General features: G+C 36.9%; 1 protein-coding gene across 2 annotated transcripts in view; it reads right to left on the bottom strand.

Moving 5' to 3' along the window:
- LOC148955295 (transmembrane protein 181) overlaps positions 1–13194 on the bottom strand; it is an 85243-nt gene that overhangs the window by 18242 nt on the left and 53807 nt on the right. For both annotated transcript variants that reach the window (XM_089108134.1, XM_089108135.1), the window contains one exon: positions 3971–4198. In XM_089108134.1, coding sequence (XP_088964260.1) covers positions 3971–4198 — 228 coding nt within the window. The remainder of the gene's footprint in view (positions 1–3970; positions 4199–13194) is intronic.

Raw genomic sequence — 13194 nt, 5'->3', positions numbered from 1 at the left:
CAAGTATTCACATTTGACTTCTAAATAAATAATCTTTTGTTTAACCGTGACTTTTATGCTTTCAATGATGTGGAAGTTTTGTAAAGTACATACAGTACGCTCAAGAGTATTTATTTTGTTTATTTGTACTAGTTACTTTAATGTATATTAAACATGCTCCGAGGTAATAATTTTTGTCCATTTTAAGTTTCAACTTCGCTCTTTGCTTCCCTTTGAAAAACTTTGTTTTTTTTTTAAATTAATTCGTACATGAAGCGGCCTTATGCTCCTATTTATGCCACTGTAACACTCGAGAGGCAAAGAAATTCACATTTAATCGTTCTATTCTAACCATTGGCGGGCTTTCGACGGCAAGTTTGAGGTGAGCTACGGTTTCGAAATAGAGTTTAAATGCCTGTAGAGCGGCAACACATTTGGTATGTTTCATGTTTTTGTCTTTTGTTATGTTATGTCTTTTCCTTTTTCCCTAGCTGCGATTTACCTTGAATTTCTTCGTTGCCCTACATTTTTTCTCGTTTTTTGAGGCTTAGCCAGTGTGAAATCAGAAATTATGTAATACTATCTCGTATATAGCATACGATTGCAATAGCTAATCCATATATTAATTTCATTTTTAAGAGTATTTTAATACTGGGCTATTCACTCTGGAAGTAACAAAAAAAAATTCGAAATCCATTCATTTTGGAGGTTAAGCCTCCATCATAGCGATACGTCGGTGCGACATGTTCTGTTTAAGCTGCAATCCAGTTGCACTTACGTTGCGTAGAAATCTTTCATGTCTACGTGAAAAACTTTCATACAGTTTGAGTTTGACATTTTTATTTTTCTGTTTATTCTGTTATATTTTTGATGAACCAAATATACTTTCATTCATTTAACAATACACTTCTCATTTAAATTCATTTCCATCTCCCATGCCAAATTTTTGTTTTAATTACAATTCCCATTGAACCCTACTACTAGTTGAACCAAGAGATGACCTAGCTTTGATTGGTAGACGAACGAAGTGGAAGCTAATATTTGGTATTCAATTAGCTCAGTAAAACAATTTCAAGCTCTCGTTAATTATTTGAAAAACCTGCGGCAAAGAGTAAACCGGAAATTAAAAAACATAATAATTTTGGAATTGATCTTACTAGTCATAATAATGCCGAATTCACTGTTGATAAAATCAAAGATCAAATCCCATGTATTATTGCTATAGCTTATATTGTGGTAATTAAGGGTATTCTATGGTTCAGTTCAGGTCACCCTTACATTAACTTTGCAAATCTTTCCTCCAAACTTCTATTACAGATAACCCAAACCACACAACCTTGATGTCTACGCGCTAAGACGACAAAAGGACAGAGCTGGGTTCAATTCTTGCTTAGGGTTGTATTTTGATATTAGTGTAATGCCGTCGCAAGTGTGACGTAGAGTTTGCGTAGCCCGGTATGAAAGATCAATGAATTAATGGGAAAAGGGCTTTAAACATTAATTTTCATCTCAATTTGCCAGTTCTTATTAAGGTTCCAGATAATGGATAGTTTTATCTTGGGCCTGACCTTTTATCTTGCTAATTTCTTGTGCGTATTGTGAAGAAAATAAATATTCGGGATTTCAATAAACTTAGCATCTTTAACTCCAATCTTGTTATCCGTGATATTGCGTTCCAGATAACGGTAAGTTTTATCTTGGGCCTGACCTTTTATCTTGCTAGTTTCTTGTGCGTATTATGAAGAAAATAAATATTCGGGATTTCAGTAAACGTAGCATCTTTAACTCCGATCTTGCTATCCGTGATAATGAATATTGTAAATATACCACAAAAGAAAAAGAACTGACATTCAAACATTTTTTTTGTAGTAATATCCGAGGTTTTGTACACTTTTAAAATTATCAATCTTAGTTTTTATTTTCTAGATCCGATTCCTTCTGCGTCTTTTTATTGCTTTTGCATTGAATTTCGTTACTTTTCTTTTTTTAGTTCAAGATTTCATCGCAAGCTTTTTACTCTTGTTTATTTTTTTAAACAGGTAGAGAAAATAGGTGCATTTTCTACACTTAACTAGACGTAAAACCCTTTGTGCATGACGACAGGGTTCCAGTCCTGGCGTCACTGGTTATTTGGTTAAGAACAGGGGTCAGTGGCATACCCTGCAAGCTCTACCTTTCAGTGTAACGATGAAAGCGTAACAGCACAGGATGCCCCCCCCCCCATCCTGGCTAAAGGGTCATAAAATGGACTTCAGCACCGCCGATAGGGAATATAAAGTCCAGCGCCGTATTCTTTATAATTATATTATTTATCAACGAATTAAATTATAATTTCAAGTGACCACATCCAGAAATAAAACTGATATTGTTTCTCTTTGCAGCTGTTTTAATGTCAGTTAAATTTCGACACGTCACAAAATCCAGCTAACCTTTGACTTCTCCATTGGGTCTGATCTTCGTCTTTTCTTCGTATATCACTTTTAATTTTGCCCTTTTGAGTTTTGGCTTCCTGGATTTAATATCCTTTCATTATGAACCGAATTTCCCACTTTTAACAAAATGTGCTTTAAAAAAAGGGTGAAAGGGTAGCCATTTCAACAACTATTTCAGGGTATAGGCTGTGAAATAAAAATTAAATACAGAGAAGTTGTGAAAAGACAACAGAAAAAGAAGAAAATAAATTATCATAACATTGCGCTATAATTTCAAGTCATCACATCCATAGTCCAAACTGATATTGCTTCTCAAACATAGCCAAACTGTATCAAGACTAGGATGTTACGACTCTCGTAATGCTATCGTTTTAGAATCAGAATTATTCGACAGACAGAAGCTTTCGTAATCAAACATAAATTCAAACTAAATGGCACTTTCCCAAATAAGTGAGAAAAAACAATGGATAGCGCTTATGGACTAGCACTGACGTATAATGAAGCAAACATGAATTGGAGAAGCCTTTTGTGGGTACGATGGGTGGTTTCAATATACGTATATATTCGGTGTTAGATATTGTTTTATTATGTAATAACTGCTGAGAAGGAATTGGCCGAATTTACAGATCAACTAAGCAAAGCTCGTTAAGGTTTGATAGTTGTAAGGTAGATAATTACTATTCATTAGCTGCATAAGAGTCTCACGGCATTTGATTGCTCTTTTTTGTAATGGCCCAAGTTGGTCACTTATTTAACCTGGGTTATTCACTTGGGGACTCCATATAGAACAAGTGTATTCTAAGATCGGTCTGGTGTACGTGAGGTGATTCATTTTCATTTTTCATATTAAAGAAACAAATCGATGAACTGAAGTAAGATTACGCATCGCATAATTTGTCTTTTAATGATTGTTTCAACGGGACCTTCAAAGAGCAGTCAACAGAGAACATGATACGAAGAATTCCGGCCAAAGATGCACCTAAGTATGGTGAAGGAGGACACACAAAACTTCCGTTCAGAATACTGAAGCGAAGAATTTGGTTTTTCTTTCGTTGATTTGAAGACTTTAAGGTTACTAATCATAGCACCACCGGATTGGGAAACTGACTGGGAGCTTTCAACGAGGTAAGAAGGAAAAAAAAAATCAGGACACTAAGCAGTTTTGGACTCTTAAACTACTCAAAGCATGTACATCCTAATTTGGTAATACTTTGCAGATGAAAATACAATCGGGGTTCCTGCGGTCTCGCGGCTGATTAGTTTTTGTATATTTGATGACTTTGTAAGATGAATTTTGCAAGATGACTTTGTAACAGTTCTGTAGTGAGACTGAAAGTTGATTTTGCAGGGTTTATAATTAACATCTAATTTTTGGAATTTCAGCAAGGGACAGTAAACAACTGTGATTTGATTTTAAAATCTTTGTTGACTTCTACACAGCATTGTATTCTGTCAACAAACTTTTCCTAACCCATACAGTCTATTTACGCTGTGTCTTTGTTGGCAACGCACTTACTTCTATCAGCAGGGAGTCTAAAAAAAAATTTAGTTAAGCGTACCTTGTTCACAGCCAATCGGAGGTGGGGCATATACTAATGCCATTGCGAAAATATAAAAGTTTAATAAACTGTAATAACCGATGAACTCCAGGGAACTGCTATGACCCACAGCCCAGTCGACAGCAAAGCGATCATTGGCTAATGTCAAATCAAAGCGATTCACGGTAATTGTTATAGTAGCCACCAAAACAAGCAACATCAAAAAAGTAGTGAATTTCAAACGAATATCTGCAAAGTAGATTAATTACATTATTTTGAAAAATGATCTAAACTGTAATAAACCTTGTACTAGGAGAAAGTGTGACTGCGTACATCCTATTCCAACAAAGTTAAGAAAATAGAAACGCACTCAGGCATCAACACATACAATTGTTCACACCCATGCACACAACCATATACACATTCTAAAATATAAAAAAAACGCACATACACACACGATAGTTCAGTCAGATTATACCTAGACAATCTTACTACAATCAATACACAAAATATGCGGTATAAGTATATTAGAATAACAACGAGTCATAGAATGAGTTCTATGATTTTTTTTTCGCAAATAAAAATATGCTTCTTGTTTCCTTTTACTCTTTTTATCACTTTTTTGTTATGTTTCTTAAGAATTGTGTGCTGCAACAGCATAAATTTTGCTCACACAAACATTCATAAAAACTGGTTTGCCGTTTACTATTGTATAAAATTATCGCTAAATATCGTGTGTTTATCACAGGTATGGTACAATCATATGAATCATTCCAAAGAACTCCAACTGAATTAACTTAGAGCGCCATTTAGAAAGTTCACTCGACACACGAGTCACCCCCAAATTATGAAAACGCATTTTGGATTAAACTACTAAAAAATGGATTCGCCAATTAGACTAAATATACTAAAATAATCTGATATATAGTCAATCAAAATAGATAGGCAAACACAAACAAACCCCAAATACGATTCACCATATAATCAGAATTGCCAATGCTTTTGATTTTTTCCTTCGAAAAAAATCAACAATTGACCATTCTTCTCAGGAAAAACACTAATTTAGCATATAGGGTTCTCAGATATATTAAATATGGTTTGACTTCAGTATTGATTTGATACTTGATTGCATATCACTCTTCTTTTCGGGGGTGTTGTTCCTCTTTTCCTAAAACTATGCAAATTTTACACATTTAGAGTCGCTAAGAAAAATGGAGCTTTTTAATGCATTAATTAAAAAAAGCTTTTTCCACAAAAAAAGTTTTTCAAAGAAAAGTAAAGGACTCCATGAAACGAAAAATGAGCAAAAATAATATCAAATAATCGAACAAGCGTGAAACTACCACAAATCAGCATCGATAAATAAATGAAACCCAAAACGAACAGAAATTACAATAAATAACCGAGTCAAACTCAAGACGAGCAGAAATCAACATAAGTTGGGCGCAAAACCCCTATGCCTTCCCAAAGCCAGAACAAAATTTACACTTAACTGAAAAAAATATAAGTATTTTTACTTTTATAACTTTCATCAATTAAATAATATTAAAACTTTGATTACTAAATATATGTATATTAAACTGACCATGCACAATCATTTGTATTTTTTTAGTACAGTGCAAATTATGTTCTGTCCTTGGGAAGGCAGAGGGGTTTTGTGCCCAGTTTATGCTAATTTCTGCTCGTTTTGAGTTTGACTCTGTTATTTATTGTAATTTCTGTTCGTTTTGGGTTTCATTTATTTATCGATGCTGATTTGTGGTAGTTTCACGCTTGGTAAATTATTTGATTTTATTTTTGCTCAAATTTTGTTTAATGGAGTTCTTTACTTTTTTTTTGAAAAACTTATTTTGTGGAAAAAGTTTTTTTAAATTAATTTCTGTTCGTTTTATATTGACATAGTCTTTTCAGGGAAAAAGAAAATAATAATTTAAATCTTTTCGTTTTTCTAAAGACTCTATAGTTTAGCCTGCATTTGTATGCTGGAGAAAATTTTCCAGCAATTTTTAAAAACATACACCCTGTTAAAAACCAGGACACAAATAGTACTGTTTAATTTAGTTTCATACCTCCTCTTGTTGGCCTGTAATGAAAAAATTGATACCATTCACAAAAAAATCCGTTTACTTTCTTTGATAGCTTGGATACACTTACGCTATTTTGATTTGGTTAAATTTTAAGAGAAGTAGCCCCAAAAGTTTGAACATAATACCCTCAGTCGTTCTTGGGATACTGCTGAGATGCCTTATTGGTAATTAGAATTATCACAGTGCATTTTGATTTAATCTTAAGGAAACTTTTAGTTTTTAAACATAATGGGCAAATGGGAGGGTGGGCGTGGGAGGGTGGGAGTGGAAGGGGGATTAGTTGCCCTCCAATTACTTTCGACTATTAAAAAGCGCATCAACCCTTTATATTTTCTATCGAATGAGCCCTTTTCGAAGTTCCAACGACAACTCCTTTGATACGAAGTGCCCCGGTCTAAACAACAACAACAAAAAATATCACTAATCACTTTCGTCTATTAAAAAGGGTACTAGTCTTTGGAATTTCAAATCGAATGAGCCTTTTTTCAAGTTTCTACGACAAAGATTTCAATAAAAACCTTATATACCCCCCAGGGCATAACTTATAACCCTTGCCCTAAGGCTTGTGGGGGGAGTGTCCTCCTCAAAAACATATTTTCTGTCTGGACACCAGACAGAAAAAAACATATTTTCTATCTGGAAATCAACTACGTTTAACAAAATGGCTATCTCAAAATTTTGATTGGATGTGTTTGGGGGAATAGTGGGCGTGGGGGGGGGGCTATTTGCCCTCCAATCACTTTCGACTATTAAAAATGGCACTAGCCCTTTCAAATTCCAATCGAATGAACCTTTTTTGAAGTTTCTACGAACACCCCTTCTATAAAAACCTTATATGTCCCCAGGGCATAACTTATAACCCTTGCCCTAAGGCTTGTGTGGGGAGTGTCCTCCTTAAAAACATATTTTCTGTCTGGACACCAACTACGCTGAACGAAATGGGTATCTCAAAATTTTTATTGGATGTGTTTGGAGGAATGATGGGCGTGGGGAGGTTGGGGGTCTAGTTGCCCCCCAATCACTTTCGACTATTAAAAAGGGCACTAGCCTTTTCAATTTCAAATCGAATGAATCTTTTTTGAAGTTTCTACGAACACCCCTTCTATAAAAACCTTATATGCCCCCAGGGCATAACTTAAAATCCTTGCCCTGAGGGTTGTGGGGGAGTTTCCTCCTCAAAAACATATTTTCTATCTGGAAACCAACTACGCTGAACAAAATGGCTATCTCAAAATTTTGATTTGATGTTATTGGGGGAATTATGGGCGTGGGGGGGCTAGTTGCCCTTCAATCACTTTCGACTATTAAAAAGGGCAGTAGCCCTTTGAATTTCTAATCGAATGAGCCTGTTTTGAAGTTTCTACGACAACGCCTTCTATAAAAACATTATATGCCCCCAGGGCATAGCTTAAAACCCTTGCCCTGAGGGTTTTGGGGGAGTGTCCTCCTCAAAAACATATTTTCTCTCTGGAAATCAACTACGCTGAAAAAAATGGTTATCTCAAAATTTTGACTGGATAGGTTGGGGGAATATGGGGCGTGGGGGGGCTAGTTGCCCTCCAATCACTTTCGACTATTAAAAAGGGCACTAGCCCTTTGAATTTCCAATTGATTGAGCCCCTTTCGAATTTTCTACGACAACTCCTTCTATAAAAACCTTATATACCCCCAGGGCATAACTTGAAACCCTTGCCCTGAGGGTTGTGGGGGAGTGTCCTCCTCAAAAACATATTTCTATCTGGAAATCAACTAAGCTGAACAAAATGGCTATCTCAAAATTTTGATTGGATGGGTTTGGGCGACTGATGGGCGTGGGGGAGGGGGGCAAGTTGCCCTCTTATCACTGTCGACTATTAAAAAGGGCACTAGACCTTTGAATTTCCAGCTAAATGAGCCTGTTTTGAAGTTTCTGCGGCAACGCCTTCTATAAAAACCTTATATGTCCCCAGGGCATAACTTAAAACCCTTGCTCTGCGGGCTGTGGGGGAGTGTCCTCCTCAAAAACATAATTTCTATATGGTAATCAACTACGCTGAACAAAATGGCTATCTCGAAATTTTGATCGGATGTGTTTGGGGGAATGATGGGTGTGGGGAGGGGAGCTAGTTGCCCGCCAATCACATTCGACTATTAAAAAAGGCACTAGAACTCTAAATTTCCAATCGAATGAGCCCCTTTTGAGGTTTCTACGACGACCCCTTCCATATGAAGTGCCCTGCTCTAGACAAAAAAAATAATAAATGATACATTGTGCCAAAATTGTTCTTATATGCCCTAACGGCATAACTTAAAACCCTTGCCCCGAGGGTTGTGGGGGAGTGTCCTCCTCAAAAAGATATTTTTTATGTGGAAATCAGATACGCTGAACAAAATGGTTGTCTCAAAATTTTGATTGGATGTGTTTGGGGGAATGATGTGAGTGGGGGGGGGGGGGCTAGTTACCCTCCAATCACATTCCATTATTAAAAAGGGCACTAGCCACTCCAATTTCCAATCGAATTAGCCCTTTTCGAAGTTTCTACGACAACTCCTTCGATACGTGCCCGGGTATGGAGAAGAAAAAATAAATAATACATTGTGCCCACATCGTTCTTTACTTAGGCGGCGCTCAAAATCTCAAAATTTTGATTGGATGTGTTTGGGAGAATGATGGGCGTGGGGGGGAGCTAGTTGCCCTTCAATCACTTTCGACTATTAAAAAGGGCACTAGCCCTTTAAATTTCCAACCGAATGAGCCTGTTTTGAAGTTTCTACAACAATGTCTTGTATAAAAACCATATATGCCCCCAGGGCATAACTTAAAACCCTTGCCCTGAGGGTTGTGGGGGAGTGTCCTCCTCAAAAAAATATTTTCTATCTGGAAATCAACTAGCCTACACTGAACAAAATGGCTATATTAAAATTTTGATTGGATGTGTTGGAATGAGGGGCATGGGGGGGGGCTAGTTGCCCTCCAATCACTTTCGACTATTAAAAAGGGCACTAGCCCTTTCAATTTCCAATTGAATGAGCCTGTTTTGAAGTTTCTAAACCTTATATGCCCCAAGGACATAACTTAAAACCCCTACCCCGAGGGCAGTGGGGGAGTGTCCTCCTAAAAAAGATATTTTCTATGTGGAAATAAACTATGCTGAATAAAATAGCTATCTCAAAATTTTTATTAGATGTGTTTGGGGGAAATATGGGCGTGAGGGGGGGGGGCTAGTTGCCCTCCAATCACTTTCAACTATTAATAAGGGCACTAGCCACTCCAATTTCCAACCGAATGAGCCCTTTTCGAAGTTTCTACGACAACTCCTTCGACACGAAGTGCCCGGATATGGAGAAAAAAAAAACACATTGTGCCCACATCGTTCTTACTTAGGCAGCGCTAGCGCGCTGCCTATGATATATTGTCAACAAAATACTTTTTTCTTCAGTCTAAGTTAGTATTAGCACAAGTCACTATTTATTTGCAGTCTGATACTGCAGCCTCTTTGATTCTACATAAAGAGAACTGCTAGATAGCTTAACAGCACTTTCATAAGCTTCACTGTTCAACCACTTCATAGCTATTGTTTATTTTATAATCTTTCCTTCTTCTCCATTTTAGTTATCTGCAATCTTTCCGATGACATGCGATTTTCTGCATACGCAGTGATTCTAATTTAAGCTTGTTTATTCTTCCGTATTAAATCTGATCCTCTAATCGGCCTTGTCTCACGGTATAGCATTATTCCGTCCATTCATTTTGGAAGAACGATGCTGGTCATTTTCTACCTAGATTTGCTTATAACCTTATTTTTTCTCGTTGTTCTTCTCCTTCCCTTGATCAGAGGCAACGCTACAGCGTCACTTATAGTAAAGAGCCATAAGGCTTCAATGTGTTATTATTTTTCTTTCCAGAGGCAGTCAAATAAAAGGGGTGGTCATATAAACTTCAGATGGGGCTTATTTGATTGGAAATTGGAAGCTCTAGTGCTCTTTTAAACAGTCAGAAGCTATCGGAGAGAAACTAGCCCCCCCACGCCCTCTTCTTCTCAAATGCATCAGATCAAAATTTTAAGACAGCCATTTTGTTCAAAATAGTCCAAAGGTCAAATAGTTATGCTTCCAGGGAAAACAAAGCACCCACAGCCTGGGGGCAAGGTTTGCAACTCATGCAAGTTGCCCATTGTTAACATATAAGGTCTTTATGGAAATGGTAGTCGTCAAGAGCTTCGGAGGAGGTTCATTCGATTGGAAATCGAAGTTCTAGCTTCCTTTTAAAGAGTCAAAAGGGATCAAAGGGCAACCAGTAACCCCCCGCCCCCTACACCATTTCCCCCAAATGCGTTTGATCAAAAATTTTTGGATAGCCATTTTGTTCAAAATAGTCCAAAGGCCAAATAAATATGCCTCCAGGGGTAAACAACCCCCAGAGCAAGGGCTATAAGTAATGCTAGTCGCCCATTGTTAATATACCAGATTTTATGGAAGGGTTGCCTGCATAAACTTTGAAGGGGCCCATTTAATTGGAAATCAAAAATTCTAGTGCCTTTTTGAAGTCAAAAGTGATCGGAGGGCAACCAAACCCCCAACCCCCACGCTCCCCAAATACATCCGATCAATATTTTGATATAGCAGTTTTGTTTAAAATAGTGCCAAAGTTATAAAACTACAATTCAGGGGTTGACAAAATCCCCCACAGCCACCGGGACAAAGACTGTAAGTTATGCAAGTTGCCGATTGTTAACATATAAGGTTTTTCTTATTAAGAAAATAGGGCATGTTTGATCCTAGATCTCCAGAAGACCTAAGATGAAACTTCCTAAGGTTGTGAAAAGGGAATTTCAGTAATGTCTAAGGAACAGCTGATGGTATTAGGTTGAAACTTCCACATAAGTTTAGGGGATAATAAAGAGAGAGAGGAGGGCAACCAGCCACCCCCCCCATCCTTAGACCTTCTTAGGTGCCCCTCTATCCTCTCCAATGATAAAAATTTAGTAATCGTCATTTTGTTCAAACTAGTCAAAAGGTCTAATAGCTATGCCTCTAGGGATGGCATGCCCCCATAGCCCTGGGGCAAGGATTGTAAATTATGCAATTTCCCCATTGCTTACATACAGCAACTATCATTAGGAATTGAGAAACTGTTTGATTCTGGGTGTATCCGGAAAGGCCAAGGATATTAAGTTGAAAGTTTGGAGAATGTTGAGGGGTATGTTGTACCAAATCAAAAGGCACTATGAGCATTCAGTTCATCAGAAATGAGGATCTGCAAAATTTAAGAACAGCTGAGGGTATTAAGATAAGACTTTCAGGACATGTTGAGGGGGCTTTTAAAAAGTGGTTGGAGGGCTTCCAGCCCCCTCCAATGCCCTTCCTCCAAAAACATTCGACCAACATTTTGAGACAGGCATCTTGCTCAAAACAGTCCAAATTCAAAATAACCAGGCCTAATGGTATATACCCCCACATATTTGGAGAGGGACGGCGGAGACAATAAAACAGACAATATGCATGCTGGTTGTCAGAAGGGTGTATCATCAACATATAATGAACGGCTGAGGGCAGTGAGTTGAAAATTGCAGGTGACGTTGAAGAGCTATCGGAGGGCAACCAGCCCCTCCTTGCCCTTTTTAGATGCCTCCTCTCCAAAATACTGATCAAAATTTTGAAAAAACAATTTTATTTAAAATAGTTTAAAGGTCTAGTTACCATTCCTCCTGGTATGCAATATCCCTCCACAGCCCCCAGGGAAAGGATTTTGAATTATACAATTTTCGCTTTCGTAAATGCAGGATTTATTATTACGAAAAGGGGAAGTGTTTGATTTTGGGTATGTTCGAAAAGGCTAAGTATACTAAGGCGAAACTTCAAGGAACGTTAAACAAAATGAAAGTGGATCCAGTTTATCAAAAAGTTATATCTGCAATATCTCGAAGACGGCTTAAACTAAGTTTAAATTTTCAGGGCATGTTGAGGGGGATGCTGAAAAGTGGTCTGAGGACAACCAGTTCCCCTTTCATGCCCTTCTTAGCTGCAATCTCCCAAAAGACATCTGATCAAAATTTTGGAATAGCCATGTTGTTTAAAATAGTCAAAAATCCAAATAACTATGCCTCAAGGGATAACAAAAACCCCACAGCTCATGGGGCAAGTGTTGTACGTCATATAAGTTGTCCATTGTTTATATATTAATTAAAAAAACTTTCCACGAAATAAGTTTTTCAAAGAAAAGTAAAGAACTCCATTAAACAAAAAATTAGCAAAAATAAAATAAAATAATCTACCAAGCTCGAAACTACCACAAATCAGCATCGATAAATAAATGAAACCCAAAACGAACAGAAAATCTAATAAATAACTGAGTCAAACTCAAAACGAGCAGAAATTAACATAAATTGGGCGCAAAACCCCTATGCCTTCCCAAGGTCAGAACAAAATTTGCACTTTAATGAAAAAAATATAAATGTTTTTACTTTTATAACTTTAATAAATCAAATATTTTTAAAATCGTGATTACTAAATATCAGTGTAATACTAAACTGACAATGCACATTCATTTGTATTTTTTCAGTGAAGTGCAAATTTTGTTCTGGCCTTGGGAGGGCATAGGGGTTTTGCGCCCAACTAATGTTAATTTCTGCTCGTTTTGAGTTTGACTCGGTTATTTATTGTAATTTCTGTTCGTTTTGGGTTTCATTTATTTATCGATGCTGATTTGTGGTAGTTTCGAGCTTGGTAGATTATTTGATTTTATTTTTGCTCATTTTTTGTTTAATGGAGTTCTTTACTTTTCTTTTGAAAAACTTATTTTGTGGAAAAAGTTTTTTTTAATTAATTTCTGTTCGTTTTATATTGACATACCTGTTATTTTCTTAAAGTGTATTTTATCTGCTCTGTTTTAGTCGATTTGCTGGAAGACTTTCTTTTATGTAGTTGTGTATATTGTTTTGCATTTCATTGTCATTCTCTTTTCTTTTTCCTTTTTTTTCTTTACTTATTATTACTCTGTTTGTTAACTGTTCGTTAAAAACGAGATAAATCTCCCTCATTACTTGATCTTGAACGTATATTCTTTCATTGTCCTTTAATTATCCAGAAAGGCCCGGTTCGTTGACCTTTTGGCAAACCGACCGTTACCTTTCTCCGCTCGCTCGAGCCTTATGGGCAGCACTTGGAACCTCAGAACTT

The sequence above is a fragment of the Artemia sp. Qi Xiang Cuo genome, chromosome 2, assembly GCF_049724085.1.
Source record: "Artemia sp. Qi Xiang Cuo chromosome 2, ASM4972408v1, whole genome shotgun sequence".
Lineage (NCBI taxonomy): Eukaryota > Metazoa > Arthropoda > Branchiopoda > Anostraca > Artemiidae > Artemia > Artemia sp. Qi Xiang Cuo.
The sequence above is the reverse complement of the archived record's forward strand: the minus strand, read 5'-3'. Positions and strand labels throughout refer to the sequence as shown.